The sequence below is a fragment of the Malus sylvestris genome, chromosome 17 (assembly GCF_916048215.2).
Source record: "Malus sylvestris chromosome 17, drMalSylv7.2, whole genome shotgun sequence".
Taxonomy (NCBI): Eukaryota; Viridiplantae; Streptophyta; class Magnoliopsida; order Rosales; family Rosaceae; genus Malus; species Malus sylvestris.
The window spans coordinates 19,700,022-19,719,916 of record NC_062276.1 but is presented as its reverse complement, the minus strand read 5'-3'; the positions used below and the strand labels follow the sequence as shown (position 1 = coordinate 19,719,916).

General features: G+C 37.1%; 1 protein-coding gene across 1 annotated transcript; it reads right to left on the bottom strand.

Moving 5' to 3' along the window:
- Positions 1-872: 872 nt before the first annotated feature.
- Positions 873-17,074, bottom strand: LOC126612660 (uncharacterized). The gene is made up of 12 exons (XM_050281120.1): positions 16,570-17,074; positions 15,733-15,959; positions 15,253-15,317; positions 14,221-14,295; positions 13,424-13,770; positions 6,119-6,187; positions 5,950-6,038; positions 2,873-5,077; positions 2,671-2,748; positions 2,432-2,540; positions 1,811-1,861; positions 873-1,689 (listed from the first exon to the last, which is right to left on the bottom strand). The coding sequence occupies exons 1-12, from the start codon at positions 16,924-16,926 to the stop codon at positions 1,639-1,641; spliced, it is 3,723 nt and encodes a 1,240-aa protein (XP_050137077.1). The 5' UTR covers positions 16,927-17,074; the 3' UTR covers positions 873-1,638.
- Between the last annotated feature and the right edge of the window lie 2,821 nt (positions 17,075-19,895).

Below are 19,895 nucleotides of genomic sequence, written 5' to 3'. Positions count from 1 at the left end.
TGTAGATACTAATTTAGTATGACATTTTTTATTTGTTTAGTCATTGGAGTAAAATTTATTTTTACCTTAATGGGTAAAGGGTTGGGTCATATTATCCGTTAATTTTAATGGGTCGAGCTCGATTCGGGCCATATTACTCATTCATTTTAACAGGTATGACACGATAACATCTGTTAAGATATATATCCCGAAAAGGATATGAATACACTAAATACAACACCATCGCTGGGTTTACGATACCTTAATTTTTAAATACAGCACCATAGAATCTTTCTTATTTTTAAATATGTTTCTCAAATAGCAATGTTTATATATGTTTCTCAAATAGCAATGTTTATGTATGTTTCTCAATTATTTTATATTTTTATCGTGGAACAAGCTCCACTAAATAATTTCTTCTTCTTTTTTCCTTTTCTTTTTTAGGACAACGAAAACAACTTAATAAATCAAAGAAAATAAAACATGAGTGGTTTTGTGTACACCCAAATTTTATCTTTGGACACCCTTATTTCTCTAGACACTCAAAATAATTTACTAAACTTCCAAGTATACCCTTCTTTTACTTTTTATGAATTTATTTTTCTCTCAACACCTATTTTTCATTTTCTTTAGACACCCATTTTTCTTGTATTAATTAAGAAGGCTTCCTACAACCTGACAATTTTTGCTGATGGCATAATTCTTTGTTCTACATGTGACTACATGGTTGTTTCATTTCATGAACCAAAATTTGCACTGTAATCAGACACTATAAGCAACAGTCGCGAAGTTTAGATAAGCACGGTAAAGTAAAATTCAACAATTACATAGATGGTGAGTTCCATACTTAATTATTATAAAAAATCCATTATAAGACTTGTACACATTGTCAATTACGTGCATGGATCGTGTCAATGATTTAGTCTTATTTGATTAACTCTTTGAGTTCCACTGTAAGTTTTGATATGATATATAAATATACAGGCTCTTTATACAAAGGGATCCCCATTTTTTGAATATGATATGATATACAAATACACAAGCTCTTTATGCAAAGGGATCCCCATTTTTTTTAAAAAAAAATGAGGATTAAATATGGAGCCCACACCACATTAAACTTTAATGATCCGAACCGTTTATTTTGTAAGTCTCGATTCATAAATCATCCTTGCAAAAATTCAATTCAATACAAACCCCTTTGCCTATATAATTATCAAGATAAAATTTCATTGTTTCTTATATAACAAAGTATTTCCGATTTGGCTAATATTTTGCAAGGATGATTTATGAGGTGCAACTTGAAATAGACGGTTTGAATCGCTAAAGTTCGATATGATGTGGACCCTACAACTAATCCTCATTTAAAAAAAAAAATAGGAATTCCTTCCCTTAAAGGTTTCATACAAATACATGCACATGAAGTACAATGTCAGGAAGCCCGAATAAACCGAATAGGCTGAACTGATCAGGCAAAACAAGAACAAAAAGCCTGACCTGAACATACGACTATAAGTGCTATTTACGGGTATACTGGGTGCGCGGGCACGGCAAAACTGCGAACGCTCTCTCAACGTGACATGAGTTCAGCAAGAGGACTCTGTTGTGCTGTTTTCAACAACTAGCTTCCTAGTCACACCCTCGGGCCTGAAAGACGAGGTTTCAGTCCTCCATGTATGAGACTGCAAAGTCCTTAATCCGTTGCTTAATGTGCTGCAGGAAGACACGAAAATATTCACAACACTCGCACAAAAAGTTTAAAACTTAAATGATAAGTGCAACGTAGATAATTTCAATGACAAACTCCAACTACGACGAGGAAAGAACAAATCACCTTCAATTCTTCATGAAGTACCACAAATATTCTTTTCAGCCTCGTATGTTTCTGCAAGCGACAATATTATTTGACTCAAACCAAAAAGCTCAACAAGAAAACATTAGTTATTAGAGAAATAAAAATTAAACAAAATCAAGAAAAAAAAATCTGAAACATTTTATGTATTGTTAATACTCCTAAAAAACAAACACAATGAAAAATAATGTAAGTATTTACATTCTTTTTTCAAATAATAGTTACCACGTCACTAGCAACACAATGTTAGCTATTTATATATGATTATAGTATTTGTCCCAAAATTTTCCTTATTCATCAAATACAGATTAATCCAAGCACATGCACTACTGAGCTTATCGGGTGGGCTGGGTAGACTGAACTTCAAAGCTTAAAAGGTGCGTTCATCTATAAAATTTTCACTTGTATATTTATTCAAGCCAAATTGGAAGGCATGCAAACAACACTGGGCAAGGGGAATCATGAAAACAAAAGTAAGTACAACTGAAATTGCATAATCAAAATATTACATCTGACCAAGAAAACAGTGAGACAATGTCTTGCTGAATTACTTCACAGTTCAATCATCTACAGACTTTATAGAGAATCGAGAACAGAGCATACCCTTTCACATCGACGATATGATTCCTTCACCTGCCCCAAGATCTTATAATATTTCTCCGTGCCTTGAGTAGCATAATCAAGGTCCTTTCCTAGCTTTTCAAACTCATTCCTATATTAGAAGGAATAAATTGTTTTGAGACACAATTTTGGATAAAATCAACACAAAGCAATTAATCAAACAAGTATCAAAAAGAGAAACACCATTGCCTTAAAAGAAGTGAAAGGAATCTTCAAATTACCTGTAACTCTCTATGGTTTTGTTCAACGAGCAATAGCTATCATACTTATCACGATATTCTTGCACATACTCTTCGTACCTAAGATAAGAAAAGGAAAAAGTATAATGTAATTCAGATGTCAAAAACCAGGATTATATACAACACGGCCAAAGCCTGGTCAGATGGTTTTCACTATTGTAAAAGCTTGAATATGTTCACTTACTGAGAGAAATTATTTATTGGTCCCTTGCGGTCGGGCTCATTCTTCTCATACTTAGAATAGGAACAACTATTCTCATCTGAAGAAGAATCCCTCTTTTTTCTGTCAGTGTCATTGCCGTCTGCCACCATTGATTTCTTTCGTACATCAGTCGAATCCACCATTATATTGGATGCATGTCTTTTACTTTCTTGTATGGGGTGGGAAACTAGCCCTCGTTTTGAGTTATGCTGCTGAGGAGCACTTGGGGTTGCTTTCTTATTGCTTTCTCCATGTCCAGCCACACCAATTGCTTGTCTGCCTCCAACTTCATTCTGTCTAGATTTACTACTAAGACCCACTGTTTTGCTAAACGAACGCCCCAAATCAGGATGATCTACTCGTGACGGGTGTTGCGACTCAGACTGCACAGCTCTCTGTTGAGACCTTGTTAAATCCTCAATGCGATCTTCGTAGTTCCTCTTTTTATTCAAGCCTTCCTGATTACTTGGAAACTTAGAGTTTAAATCTGGAGAGGATGGCCTTCCTGAATCAAAATTTGCCTTTCCAGCACGTTTCACTTTACTGAATTCAGAAACCTGGCTCTCTGAAGTGCTCTTTTTGTTATCTGACTGCTTAAAAGAACTTTTTCTCTCAAATTGCTTATTAACTGTCATTTCCTCAGGCAAGGGCTCACGAAGTTCGCCCAACTCCAAGTCTGAAAACTCTCTTTGGAGTTTACTGCCTTTGCCATTAACGACAGGGGATGCGGCTGCACCATTTCTGCTGTTATACTTTGGTGAAGTACCCAATAACAGGCTGGAAACTTGTGCACTTCCCTTGATCTTTCCAGCCATATCACCATCTTTCTGGTAGTGAGGATCCAAGGGCACTGACTGTTTGCCTCGGGTACCACCTTCCTTAGAATTTCCTGGAACCTTTCTCTCATTAGCATAACCATCCTCATTTTGAGTATCTCTATGAAATTTATCTTTTTGTAAGAGGAAACCGTCATGCATTTGAGAGCTCTTTTCAGAGTACTTCCCGCCATGCCCTAAGCTCTCCGCATATCTATCTGGTCTTTCTGCTGAATCAGGAACCTTTGTCTGTAAATTATGATCAAAAGACTGCCAACTTGATTGTTTAAACTCTGAAGTATATCTGCCAGAAAATGCTTGGTTGCACACCTTTAGTGATCCAGATTCAATATTCTCATCCCTATCATCTCTATCCATCATTTGAGAGACAGGGTCCTTATGAGAGCCTTCAACAAGTCTATCAGGAGACAAATTGTGAGAAGCCTCTGAAAGATGGACACCTTTACCCGCAGAAATAGAAGGTTGCTGTGATATTTCTGTTTTTAATCTTTTATTGTTTTTAGATTTCTCATCAGTGTGCTTTACCTCAGAACCTTGTTTGGATATACCTTTAGATATCCTCTCAGAACTGTCAGACTGCTCATATCTGAAGTCATCCTTGGCTAAACTCTCCCCTCCATACACAGGGTCTACCAAACTTTGGCGGCCTTGCAGCTCACCATGGTCAGGTGAAAAGGGTTTTGTTTCTTCTAGAGGTTCACTTTTATTACGATTAGAGTTACTAACTACAGCCAATTCAGCAACCTGATCAGCATCAAGCAACTGTTTTTCAATCTCAACTGCGTCAACTTCAAGATCATCTTGCTTCTCATCAATCCCACTCTGCACATGCGTGCCATCAGGAGTTCTCCATGGGATGGGCAAAGTAGAAAACCCTTGTTCAGAGCCTTGCAATTTATGCTTCAGTTCTTTGTCATCGTCACTTGCCATAATATCCACATCCTCATCAAAACCTTCCTTGCTATTAGAAGATGCATCACTTTCACTATCACTACTGCTTCCACTCCCATTTTGTGCTGGACTTTTACTTCTGCTATGACTTCCACTGTCACTTCCGGTATCGCTGCTGTCACTATCACTGTCACTGGCACTCCCAGTATCGCTAGAGCTTCCTCCTCGCGCTTCATTATCGTCTGAGCCCCTTTTTTCACCAAAAAAATCAGGGGAATGCTGTTGGTTATCAATTTTAATCAATGCACTTGAATCCTGACCAATTGTAGCATCCAATCGTTCGTGAACCTGCTCCTCCAACTCATTAGGAGAAACTTTCTCCTCAAAGTGTGGTGCTTGAACAGGCAATTCACGGTTACCATCAGAAGCAGGTTTCTGGCGAAGTTTCTCCTCGGGAGAACTGAAAATAAACAAATGCACATTATGACAGACAGAGGCCGACAAGAATGATCAAAATATAATACACCGTGCTATAACTTGCATCAATATATAGTAGAAAACCCTTGCTCAATCTGTTAAATCAGTTTTTATAAAAGCAGATACAACTACAACAGACTATAATCAAAAACCGTATATCTTTATTGGTAAAGGTTAAGCCATCAAAGTAAATAAAAAAACATGTACTTTTGAGATATTCTAAATGATCCTAAATAAAGTAGTTTGGGATCAGAATATGTCGAACAAATTGTACAAAATTTGAAGGCACTAAAATCCTTAAATAGAAAAATAAAAGAGATGGCCTAAGGATATAAAATTCAAAACCCTCAACAACAACTTTCAGATTAAGAATTGAAAACCATTCAGATAGAAAAACCAAAGATTCATAAAACTTAGATATACAGATCAGAATGATTGGAGTTAACATGCAACAGGATATCAATAACTTCTGTGTGACAAACCAAGGAGATAACTCGTAAAGCATCTCTAATGATATTATGCATGCTCAAAGAGAATTTGAACGGTCTAAAGGATGCCCATTTTCCTTCTATATTTCTACAAATTAACTTTAATACTATTGTGTATCAGGAATATATTTATTCCTTCTATATTCTTAGATATTTTGGCTTATTATTGTGTCAAGTCATCTATTTCCTGAGGACCAAGATTCCGTACGAGCTAAAAGACAGAGTAACTGGACAACATGTTTGCCACCAATTGACTTGATCATGCAGAGTAAGCCTTTAGTTAAAAGACAATGAGTAATAGGAAAACATGTTTGCCACTATTTGACTTGATCATACAGAGTATGCCTTTGGACAAAAAGTAGATTACCTTCCACTTTCAGACACAGGTTTCTTTAAGCTTTCTAACTCCACTCCTGATTTCAAGATGTATCTCCCTGGAGCTTGATAATTAGCAATCTGATGTCAAAATTGAATGAGAAGACATATTATCACTTAATGTTATTAGAATAATACCATCAAGGATTTCCGTCACTTACCTTCTTAATAATGGGCTCAATTTTCTTTATAGAGTTGGGATATGAATCTGCAATAGCTTTCTCTAAATCCTATTAAAAAAGCAAGATCCAGAGAGATAAGTAGCAGAAGTAGAAACCAAGACATTGTATGAATTTATAACAGAGTTGGATTTTTTAGAATTCCAGATGCACTATCACAATATCCAAAGTTATTTGATTGTTTCCCTCACCATTTCTATTTAACATAATTTAGCTTGGAGAAAAAAGTTTTAAGTTCCGTCTCTCCTAGCTGCACTCTTACACCCTCCCAACAACTGGCATTCATTCTTATGCTCCACTCAAAGGATTCCTTTAAACTCAATACTTAGTCTATCATTTGCCTTTTATAATGTCTGTAACACAATAAGACCTATAGAACTTTAATCACACCAAACCTTATAAGCAAGGGATGAATATAAAATAATGTATCAGCTTTTAGTACGCCCTGTTAAAACCGTAACAAATGCAGTAGGAAACTAACATGCTGCACAGTTGGCAATAGAAGCATAACTACCGCCTGCTTTGATGAAAATGTTTTTCGAATCAAAGTAGGGGAACTCACACTCGCTCTTAGATATTAGTTTCATTATATGATTGCCTATTATTATGCATGAAAAACAATAGTTCATGTACGACACTGTTTAAAGATGTATGTTGGTTTTTTCTCTTGAAAAAGGTTTTAAAGTGGTTTTTTGGTTTTTTTTTCTTTAGAAAAAGATTTTAAAGTGGTTTTCTATTGTTCAAACGGATTGAGAAATAACTTGTTTGTCATAAGAATAAAACTATTTTAGTTATAGTTTGGAATGAAATAAGCATGCAGAGCATAGTTAAATTTATGTATAGGATATCCGATGGTTTCACAACTGTTTAGGTGAAACTTATTTTCCATATTGAGATAAATTTGGGTTTTAGGGAACCTAAAAACAGCGACTACATAAAACAGCATAGGGTTTTTATACAAATGGTCCCTGAAATTGACCCATCCCATCAAGATGGTCCCTGAAATTGAAAATCGATCAATGTAGTCCCTGAAATTGGGTGTTTCAAATCAATGCGGTCCCTCCATCACAATTCCGTTAAAAATTCTATTATGTGCTGATGTGGCACATAACTGGGTCCCACCAATCTAATTAAATATTACTATGTGAATATAAAAATATTTAAATAATAGAAACAAGTTTTTAGTGTTATATAATTAAAAATTTTAAAATGAAAATGAAAAAAGAAGAAGATGATGAAGTAAATGAATAAATTGGGATTCAAGCTTCAAGCTTCTTTTTGGCTTGTTGTTCGTGCTAGATTCAACTGAAATGGAAAAATATTATTTATTTATTTAATTTTCTATAATTTCTAATCGTGTTGAATTGTTTGGCTTCAAATTGGCTTGGTTTTGAGTCTTTCGCTGGTATGGGATTGGTTAGTTTATGGAATCCCAAGTTTTCCAAGACTATTTTTCCTTCTTCGTTCTATCTTTCGGTTTATGTTTTTTTGACTCGAAGATCTGCAGAGAGCTTTGCCTGTTGGATTGGCCAATCATTTCATGAACGAGCAGAATCTTATCACAATATAAGAATGCTTCTTTTTACTTTAGCTTGTTTCAGACTCCGACTCAAAAAGTGACAACGATTCGCACCTCCATGTCGCCTTCCTGAAATCCATTCTCGAATCGCTTCAGGACGTGGACTTGACCTAGCCTGACCAGACCTGGACCCGGTTCCAGCTTGACCACACTGGCACCTACAAGGAAATTGTCCACTGCGGTTACATGTGCGACAGGACGGAGTGAGGTGGGGTGGGGTGGGACTGTAGTGATTGCTCGAGTGGGAGTGAAGAAGAAGAATTGTTCATCGTCTTCTTTTTTTTCTTTTTCATTTTTAATTATATAAAACTAAACTTGTTTTCTATTTATAGAAACAGAAAACTTCAACAGTAAGTTTTCTTGATTGTATTGAATCAATAATTCAGTTGTACAGATGTGAATATATATAGCCTTAGCTGCCTTAGGCTAATTACAAGAATATCCTCAACTACCTTGACTAACTACAGTTACTAACAAAACTGATTACATTTAGCTTTAACAAACTATTTAACAGTAACTATATTTGATGACTTGTCATTCTCCCTAAAACACCCCCTCAAGCTAAAAGAGGAATCAGATAGGATTCCAATTGGAAGCTTGGAACACAAATAAGAGATTCTGCTTATAGACAAAGATTTGGTGTGAAGATCAGCCAATTGGTCTTCACTGCAAACATAGCAGACTTTGATGAGATTTGCTAGAACCAACTCCCGGATGTAGTGATAGTCAATCTCAATATGCTTGGTGCGAGCATGAAAAATAGGATTAGATGCCAAAGAGATTGCTGAAATATTATCACACCATAGGGTAGGCAGTGTAGGGAGAGGAGAATGAAGATCTTTGAGGATTTTGCAAACCCAAGTTAATTCTGCAGCAGAATGTGCTAATGAACGATATTCAGCTTCTGTGGAGGAACGAGCAACAATGCTTTGTTTGTTTGCACTCCAACTGACAAGATTTGGACCAAGAAATACACAATATCCACTAGTGGACCGCCTATCAAAGGTGCAGCCAGCCCAATCAGCATCAGAGTATGCTGAAAGGTTAATAGGACCTTTGGTGAACCATAAACCATGAGAAATAGAGCCTTTAAGAAATCTGAGAACCCGTTTTGCTGCTTGAAGATGTTGTTCTCGGGGAGCATGCATAAATTGACATATCTGATTAACAGCAAAGGCAAGTTCAGGTCGAGTCCAAGTGAGATATTGTAAACCACCAACTATAGAGCGATATTCAGTAGGATTTGACAAGAGAGGCCCACTGTGATCCAGTTTCTGAGAACCAAGAGGAGTGGAACAAGGTTTGGCACCCTCCATATTTGTTTTCTTAAGAAGATCAAGTAAATACTTGGTCTGATGAAGAAAGATGCCTTTGTTGGATTTGTGGACTTCCAACCCCAAGAAATAGTGTAAAGGACCAAGATCTTTTACTGGAAATTGAGTACTAAGTTGTTGGATAAACTGTTGATAGAGTTGAGAGTTGGGTCCAGTAACTAAGATGTCATCCACATAAACAAGGACAATAACCAACTGAGGTCCATTAAGGACAAACAAAGAGGCATCAGATTGAGATTGATGAAAGCCGAGTGTTCGAAGAGCTTGAAACAATTTATCAAACCAAGCTCGAGGAGCTTGTTTGAGGCCATATAAGGATTTCTTCATCTTGCAAACAGAATGGGGAGAGTTAGGATCAATAAAACCAGGAGGTTGTTGCATGTAAATATCCTCCTTTAAATCACCATGGAGGAATGCATTGCTAATGTCTAATTGATTCAAGAACCAATTATCTTGGACAACAAGTGTAAGAAGAATCCGAATGGTGACTGGTTTAGCAACAGGACTGAAGGTTTCTTGAAAGTCAACTCCTTGCTGATGAAAGCCCTTTGCCACCAAGCGTGCTTTGTATCTATCAATGGTTCCATTAGGATTTTTCTTGACCTGGAACACCCATTTACATCCAACAACATTTTGAGAAGGATGAGAGGGAACAAGAGACCAAGTGCCTGTGGTTATTAAGGCATTATATTCAGCCTGCATTGCAACTCGCCAGTGAGCATGCTTTGATGCTTGTAAATAAGTACTAGGAACAAAGTCAAGATCAACTGGAAGTGGATGTTTTGTTGCTGCATAAGCTCTAGACTTGTATATTCCAGCCTTAGATCTTGTAATCATAGGATGTGTATTCCCAGAAATAGGTTGATTACTAGGCTGAATAGGTAAGAGAGAGGAGTCATTGAAAGAGGCAGAGCTGGAAGAAGTGTGAGAATTATCCACTGACTGATCACAGAAAGAAGTTTCATTGGAAGATGTAATCCGATTGATAGGATGAGGTACAAAAGAACACTGTGGTGCTGAAAAGGTACTGACTGGAGGAGAATTGGAAAAATGTTTGCTGAATTTAAGGTCAGAGGATGGAGATGGTGTAGAAAATGAAATCTTTGAAGTGGGACTGTTGGGCGGCAATGATGCAAAAGGATAAGTTGTTTCATCAAAGACAACATGTCTTGATATGTAGATTCTATTAGTGACGGGATCAAGACATCTATAGCCTTTATGTTGAAGACTATAGCCCAAAAACACACAACTTTTGCTCTTAGCATCCAATTTGCTGTGAATGTACGGTTTAAGCCAGGGATAGCATTGACAGCCAAATACTTTAAGTTTAGAGTAATCTAGATGATGGTGGAAAAGAAGTTCCCACGGTGACTTTGTAAGACCAAAAATAGGAAGTCGATTTATAAGATATATTGCAGTGGAGAAGGCTTCAACCCAAAAAACCTAAGGAACTTGAGAAGCTACAAGTAATGTGCGAGCTGTCTCAACAAGATGTCTGTGCTTTGTCTCTGCACAGCCATTTTGTTTAGGCGTATGTGGACAACTAAATTGATGCAATATACCATGATCACGAAGAAATGAAGTAAGAGAGTGACTAGTAAATTCACCCCCTGAATCTGAACGCAGAATCTTGATTTTATTGCCAGTGAAGTTTTCTACATAGGTTTTGAAAGTAACAAATGTAGAAAATACATCAGACTTAGACTTCAATGGAAAAAACCAACTGTACTTGCTAAAATCATCAACAAGAAGTAGATAATACTTGAAGCCACTATTAGATGTTACAGAGGCAGGTCCCCACAGATCACAATGCAGAAGTTGGAGACTGTGAGTTGTTGATGAAGAAGCCACTCCAAAAGGAAGCTTGTGGTTCTTAGCAAGTGCACAATCTGAGCAGAAAAAATCAACAGTCTTCTTGCCTTGCAGTGCAAGATTATTGGTAGATATGACTCTTCGAAAAATTGAGGAGGAAGGATGTCCGAGGCGCTTATGCCATACAGTGACTGGTGCTTGAATGCTGAAAAACGCTGAAGGTGAAGAAGAAGAACTGGTGGAACTGTTGAGAGGATAGAAACCATCCCTAACAGGTCCTTGCAAAAGCATCTTCCCCGAAATGCGATCCTTGACAGTGGATCCATAAGGGTCAAGAGTCAATGAACAGTTATTATCCTTAAGAAATTGATAAGCAGATAAGAGATTATGTTTCATGAAAGGAACATGTAAAACATTGCTCAGTTTAAAGGAAGAATGAGGAGTGTGCAAAGATGAGGAACCAATATGATGGATAGATAATCCTTTACCATCTCCAATGTACACTTTGTCCTCTCCAGTGTAAGGAGTTGGAGAAAAAATATTGGCTACATCATTGGTGATGTGGGAGGTGGCGCCATAATCAATTAACCAAGGCTGAGCAGATTTTGCTAAATCAGCACACACATTGCAGCAAGTTTGGCTGGAGGAATTCGACCGCAAATATCCGGATTCATACGATCAAAGCAGTCAATTGCCTCATGACTGGTAGAACCACAAATCTGACAAGGAACTTTGAAAGTGGAAGAACCTTGATAATTGCGATTGCCTTGATAATTGCGACTGCCACGATTGTTGGTGAAAGTGCCCCTATTATTATGAAAATTGCGATTGCTGCGATTGGAGGAGAAATTACCTCGAGCTGGCTTACCACGATTTGAGTTAAATCGGAAAGCAGAGTGAAATGGTTGATTCTGAGCAGCAAAAACAGATGGAGTAGGAAGCAAGGGAGGCTGAGATTGCACTGAGAAGGCCTGAAAAGGTTCAGTTGCAGATGAGGAAATAGCAGCCTTGCAGCGAGCCATAGACAACTCCTTGGTGAGTAAGAGGCCATGGAGTTCATCAAGAGATGTAGAAGAGAGCCGCAGCATGATGGAGTCAATAAAAGACTCGAATTCATCAGGTAATCCATGTAGAGTGGCAGCAATTAGGTCACGATCAGACACTGAAGCACCAGCAGCGTGCAAGGAATCAGCAATTTCCTTGATTTGTTGAAGATACGCAGAAATGGACTAAGATCCTTTCTGAATTGATTGAGGTCTTGATCGTAATTGGAATATGAGCCTCTGAAATTCCACCAAAACGTTGTTCAAGCTTTACCCAGAGTTCTCGAGAAGAAGAAACACCAACTGTGAACGGAATGAGTTCTTCTGATAGGGTAGAATTGAGCCAGATCAATAGGTTTTGATCTTTTTCATACCAATCCTCGAAGGCAGGATTCATCGAGCGATCGGGCAAGAATGGTGAAGGACAAATCTCAGTGCCATCAATGATACCAAGAAGCTTGTATCGCTGGAAAATTGGAGCAAACAATGCTCGCCATGGCAAATAGTTGGAACTTTTCAGCTTGATTGGAACCATACTGCCGATGTTGTGAATCGTAAGAGAAGTATACGAATTCAGAGGACTCGGATTAGAAGAGGAATTAGGGTTTTGGACCGAAGGAGAGATGATCGGAGAAGAAGACCCAGTAGGTTGCGATACAGATTGAGCAGCCATAGCTTGCAGCGATCAAGATTCAAGAGAGATCGGGAACAAAAAAGTGAAGAATTAGAGAGAAGAAAGCAAGAATCGATCAGGAATCAATCGAGAGGTCGAGCGGAAGAGAAGGTCAGTGCTGTAAAGCAGGATGGAGTGATACCATATAGAAACAGAAAACTTCAACAGTAAGTTTTCTTGATTGTATTGAATCAATAATTCAGTTGTACAGATGTGAATATATATAGCCTTAGCTGCCTTATGCTAATTACAAGAATACCCTCAACTACCTTAACTAACTACAGTTACTAACAAAACTGATAACATTTAGCTTTAACAAACTATTTAACAGTAACTATATTTGATAACTTGTCATTCTCCCTAATACTATTATTTAAATATTTTTATATTCACATATAAATATTTAATTAAATTTGTGGGACCTAGTTATGTGTCACATCAACACATAACATAATTTTTAACAGAATTGTGGCGGAAGGACCACATTGATTTCAGACACCCAATTTCGGGGACTACATTGATTGATTTTCAATTTCAGGGACCATTTGTGATAAAAACCCAACAATATATGTTATATGATGCAGCTTTTATGGCAAAGCCCAGGGGTTCCCTTAGATATCCTACATCAGGTTAACTAGAACTCTCTTCCACTCTTCTTGTGTGAAGTGGTGGGATGGGTTATATGTCCTATTTGGGAATATATCATTTACAGAGTGGAATTTTTCCACTTGGAATAATGTCATGTCTAAAATATAAAAACATAATACGACCTTATAAGATTGGACGATTTAACAGTAGACCTAAGGCTATTATCAAATATATTAAATGTCATTTTTTAGTGCATACCTTTATTCTCATGCCTTTGGGATTCTCCGTGAGCAAAGCAATCAACATAATCTGCAAATCTGTAACATTAGCTCCACCATTGCCTTTGCCCACTGTTTCTTGTGGTACAATACTGGTCGTGATTTGGATTTCTTTATCAGAGCTTGGAGCAGGTTTGTCTTTTTTAATCACTTGAAAGGGTATAATATCTTCCACACTTGCATGACTCATCAAATTATTTCTAGTTCTTAACGGAGATGGTAGAGCACCAGATTGCTCAGGTAGAGTTTGAAGAGGTGATGATGAGTACTTACCCTTTGCAGTAGTTGTTGATGACACTCCAGTTTTAACTGTAGATTTAGGGGGAGCTGAAAATTCAAATAAATAGACGATTCAATAAAAAATTTAAACTCAAATAAAACAACTTTAAAGCTGTAAGCCTGGAAGAAGAAAGAATTTAAAATAGTGAAAAGGAGGGAAGAGGTATAGTGACAAGGATTACTTTGGCTGGGGATAGTGACAAGGTTAAATAGATGGGACAATAGTAAGAGAACTTTTAAATAAAAGTTTATTGTAATGAGCTTGGGGAAGTATAAGAGGAAACCTAGAAGCTTGATATTAGGGTGTTCCAACGAAATAGTTTTTCTTGTATGGACAGTGGCACAATATAAGTGTCTAATTGTGGATCATTTAGGTAGTAGAGGTATGGGTCTAGAGAATCACAGCATCATGTGCAAAAAGGCACAAGAAACAACCGACCACCACCCCAAAAGAAAAAAAAGGTTAGAAAATAAAAGCTTCTAGAAGGCTCCACTCACCTTGAGGCAGTTCAACTTTCTGCTTCTTAAAGGGAGTCTCTTTCTTTCGTTTGAAATTCCTCCAAGGTTGATTAGCTGGAAACAAGTGAGGTATCAGATACGTTAGTTATGTAGTTCATGTTGTGAATATCACGTTTAAGAATGGGGAAAACAGAAAAAACTCGGAAATGGAAAACCGAAAAAAAAAACAAAGATAAATAACACCAAGAATTTACGTGGTTCAGCTATGCGCCTACATCCTCGGAGCAGCAACAACAAACTTTCACTATATCAATAATGAGTACAACGAATAATCTTGCCAACCCTCTAGTATTAACACTTGGAAGAGAACCTGAAAGAACAAGAACAAGAACAAAAAATACACTCTTATCTTTTTTTCTTTTCTCTCGCACACATTTTGCCCTTACATTATTCTCTCACTCTAACTCCTTGAGTGGTATACAACTTATTGTTTTGCATAATAAAGGTTTTCTTTAATAAGGATTACTGATCCTAATTGGAACCTAGTTATGAATCCTTCTCCAATTGAGAAACCAACTCCAATTGGGAAAACCACTCTAACTAGGTAAACAATTTAATCCTCTAAGACATTAATTCTTAATCATAATAGAGTTAGGACAACTCATCATGAGGTGGAAAAACCCAACAGTTCAGTGGTTTCAGTTGTAATCTTTCAATAAAAATAAAAAAGTAACAAACAGTAGTTAACTGAACATATACGATCAGCAGCCGTTTAAACAAAACCAGAAGAAAAAAACAATTAAAATTTTTCATTGACATATAACACATTAATTTTTTTCAATTTAGACTGCGCGCTAAAATTTATCGATCCTCATGTGCATTTCTAGCTAGTTCAATCTCATTTTCTTATAAGGCAATGTAGACTATAGTGGAAAAATTTACATTAATTACGCATCTCAAGTTCAGTGTTTTCCTACTTCGCACTAAACTACTAACGTCTATGCAAGTCAGAAAATGACTGTATTATACTAAAAATATGAAAATATATGAAACTCAGATTGAAAACCTTACCTGTTGTAGTATCATATTGCTTTAACTGATTCTTCGTCTCTGTACATTGTTCTAACACAATGGCTCTGTTTTCAGAAACAAAAAACAAATTAAAGGGATAAGACAACAGTCGGAACAACTCAAAGGCATAACACAGTTGACAGTTGCAACACAACAGACTTCAACCTTCTGATAATTGTACTAAAAAAAAAGTCTTGAAACTAGTCATGAAATAAAAAGCATCAAATTAATTTTAGTAAAAATAATGCAACTAATGGGCAACCAGAACTACACAAGAATGATGACAATTGAAGATAGTATTAGCACCTAAGTACCACCAAAAATAGTGTTCTATATTGCAACCTCCCTGAAGCAGCCAATGCAAATGCAGTTAAAAATATTTAATTGTGGCAAAGCAAAGAAACTAAAGAAAGAATATGCCTATAACTATTGAATAATGAAAAAGCGAGGGAACTCCACAGTGACAATCAGACTACATACTTGCGGGATTTATTCTTGCGCTCAGCTTCCTCTGACCGCTGTTTAACACGGTTCTTAGTTGACTCATCTAAGATCCGATGCACATTAACTTTGCGCCATGCAAATCCTGATTCAACTAGCAAACCATTTCCACCTTCACCACTTTCACGCTCTTCATAAATGTCACAGAGGTCACCAACTTCCTGGTCCCATGTAAATGTAAACTCCTTCCCACCCAGATCAATAACCTGAAGCAATATTGGACCATTCAAAGCAATGATAACATTAAGATTAATCTCTGCATGTAGATTAACTAGTATTAACAAAATTTCCAAATATTCCAATGGAGAGACTTAAAAGAACTCAAATTTTATTATCTGGGCAGGTAAACTATAGCAAAAACTCCGAAAACATCAACCTTGCCAAAAGAAAAACTTCAAAGAAACCAAATTAGTGGACAAAGTAATAATTCTGCATAAGAGTAACAAATTGCCCCAAAAAGGAACAAAATTTCAACTATACAAGCAACACCAAACCGAAAGTTGAAAAAATATAAGAACAACTTCAAATTAAAATACTCCCAAGTGAAAAAAAAATGCCCCTGAAAATTAAGAGAAATATAAAGAACCTAGTGAAAAGTTGAAGGAAATAAGCAAAGTCCAAAATTTCTTCTCCATGAAACTTCATAAAGCAACAAGGATTACGCAACGACACCATACCGAAAAACTTGAGCAATGCAAAATTGAAACACAACCCAGAGCCGCACACAAGCAAATCACAAACACTACGAAATCCAAAACCCAACGAAATTAGCAAAATTTAAGCAATCCCCAGTTCAAATGCTCCCAAGAAACTCACATTGCCGAGGGAGTTGTTAGGCGACGGACCGAACTTGATGCGGGGCGCACCACCTTGGTCTTCGACGCGCTTGATCTCTTCCACCAAGTCCGGCGCCATACGAATGATCACAGAGAAAGCAAGTGGGTTACGCCCGGCGACTAAACTGAACTGCTCTTCCACGGCCGGCGGGGCGGCGGCTGCTGACGTATTGGAGCCTGAGTTGCGGCCTCTGGGATTGGAGCCTCCGAGGGAGAGGCGGCTGGTTTGGGCTGAGGAGCGGAGGGGCGGAGGGAAGGAGGCTCGGCCAAGCTTGGCGGCTCCGACTCCGCGTCCTGAGCCGCCGCCGCCAACTCGGCCGGACTTGGATGAGTACATTGGCTAGAGTTTTAGGGGCGTGACGGAATTGGCGTGGAATTGGAATTGGCCTTGAATTGGGGTTCTTGTGAATTTGCTTGAGTCACAAACAGAGCTCACCCAGGGAAAATAAATTAAAATTAAATTGGAAATATGTTCCCTTGGTCTCGTGTTTATGTGCCTAGGTCGTCTCTCCCTTTTCTCATACCAACTTACATAAAACGTGTTAATTTTATTATAACATTTCTATTTGATAATATATTGCTATATAAAAAAATACTTGACAAAGTTGATCAAAATGACCATAGCTACACTTTTTGATAAGTTGAGGGACCCCAATTGTAGCAATGATCATTCCAACATAACTTATTTTGACAAAATTTTGACTAAGCATAGCTACTCATTTTGATGAGTTGATGATGTGAAATTTTACTAGCACTCAAATTAAACCGTATTGAATATGTAATTGTAGTATTAAGCAAGTAGGGATCGTTCTAAACTGGGGATTAACTAGGGCTGCTAACCTACATAAATTAAACTCTAAAACACTAAACTAGACTTAAAAACACAAGACTAGACTCTATAAATTTTAAACTGACCTAAAACACTCAAATCAGCAAAACTAAGTTAAAAAAACTCAATTCTAGACCTAACAAGTGATTTGGACGAAAATAGAACTTAATTTGACTCAAAAGACTAAAAGAAAACAGATTACGACTTAACTAACTCAAAACACACTAAAAAGATTCAAAACAGTACAATACTAACCATTAGACTTAAAACAGACTCAAACAACGTTTATGGACTAATTCTAACTTATATTAACTCAAAACACTCTGAAGAATCTGGTTTGGACAGATTCTGACCTAAAAACACCAAATAGATAAGGGGGTTTGGTTTTGACAAAATTGAAGTAAAACTAAATAGATTGCAAAACTAAAGCAAACTAGGTATGAAATTAAGTGAATTGAATGGTGAAATAGGCTAGTTAGAGGGTCATTCTCCACACATAAACATATGCAACATAAATTGATTTCCGGTCTTGTTTCTTTAAACCATGAATGACAATGCCCCAAATTAATCGTGAATGCACTAATTAACTCTCAGATTTCCTTAAATTCATTGAATTGAATGGACAACGCATCGCAACCAACTTATTCTTCTCAAGTTTCCTATATGAATAGCATGATAGAGATAAATTCAAAGATCATTAAGTTCCATGGAAATCATAAGCATTGACAAGGCAATTATAACTATGAACTGCATGATACTCTTGCCAAGAATCTACTTAACACGATTATGACTAACAATCTCCACTACTTGTAATTATAAGTTCCTAACGATTAGGTGAAGGTCTCTTATAATTTAGCATTAGATTCATGTATGCAAACTAAGTATGCATCCTTAATCAACACACAAAAATAAGTTATCAATCAAATAGATAAGTAAATCACATTCATGTTTTACGAAACAATAACTAAAAGGAATCAATTCATATTAAACATATGTCCATGGCTTTGAATTCACCTCTAACTAAGAAAAACTTAGTTACACATGTTCATAGAAATTGAAAAGCAAACTGAAATAAACATTGAAACTAAAACGAGGGAAGAAAGAACTCTTAGAACTCCAATGGTTGCAGGTGGCTTGTACACAAGGTCCTTGCTCCAATGGAAGGCTCAACAAACTTCTCTTCTTCCTCCCAAGGGTGCGGCAAAGGTGTATAATGGTATAGAATGGTGTAGAATGTGGCTGAAAGGGTTTCTGAGTTATATGGGGGGTGGTTCACGAATTTTTGGCTGAAAACATCTATTTATAGGCTAGGGTTTTCACAAATTCTGATGGGAAAAAGGCTAGGGTTTTGCGGCAAAGTCTTGGCCCAATCCAAGGTGGAAAAGAACTAGGGTTTGTGGCAGAATTTTAGGCTTCTAGAAAGGGAATAGGCGCCACTTTTTTAGACTTCTAGAAAGAACATGTTTTGTGGCAGAAATTAGGACTTCTAGAAGGGTTTGGGGCACCACTTTTCTAGGGCTTCTAGAAAGAGTGTGTTTTGGCTGATTTTGACCTTCTAGAAGGGTTTTAGGCGCCACCTTTCTAGGGCTTCTAGAAAGGATGGTGCAGCCAGCATGTGTTTAAGTGAAGTTATAGGCCTTCTAGAAGGGATTTAGGTGCCCTTGCAGCTGATTATTCATCTTCCAAGTCTTGAATTGATTTCTCCATCTCTTTAGCACGTTCCTAGCTTCACTTGATCTTCAAAAACGTCCATTCCTTATGCTTCACATGCATGCAATCCAATCCATCCTAAAATTGCTCTAAAATGCTTCAAAATGCATTTTCTTGCCAACTTTGCCAATTAGACCTACAAACACACAAAAATAACTCAAATCACTATAATAAACACAAACTAACCATGAAAATGCAAGAAAACAAGCTAACTAAGTTGCATAAATATGCTCCTATCAGTTGAAGGACCAATGGTAATAGATTTTTAGTTGATGGATCATTGTTCCAATTTGATTAAAGTTGAGGGACTCATTGTTACAATTTACTCAATAAAAAAAATAAGAAGAAGATGATTGAACATTCTTCGTCATTTTCTTCCCTTCCCACCCTCCCACTACATGTTTACAACCACAACCCAGCCCCTCCCACTGCCCCGCGAAGTTGTGGGTATCTTTATAGTAATGTCGTCGTGAGGGAAGGAAGTAGCTGATTGTTTAAGCTCTCCAAGATTCGCAAAACATGTTTGGTTCCGATCACTATTGTCTCCCCTGTTTTTTCACACCGCTGAAAAAAAACAGAGCAACAAGGTTATTTTTTACAGAGTAGGATCATCTTCCCTCCTATTCTCATTTCCTTCCGGGCCTTCCCTTATCTCCATTCCCACTTTACTTTTTGTCTTATTGTCTCTATAAAAAAAAATCAATATGAGATGTTAACGTGGCTTATTCATAACCGTTCAAGTAGGAGGGGAGGAAAGATGAGAGATT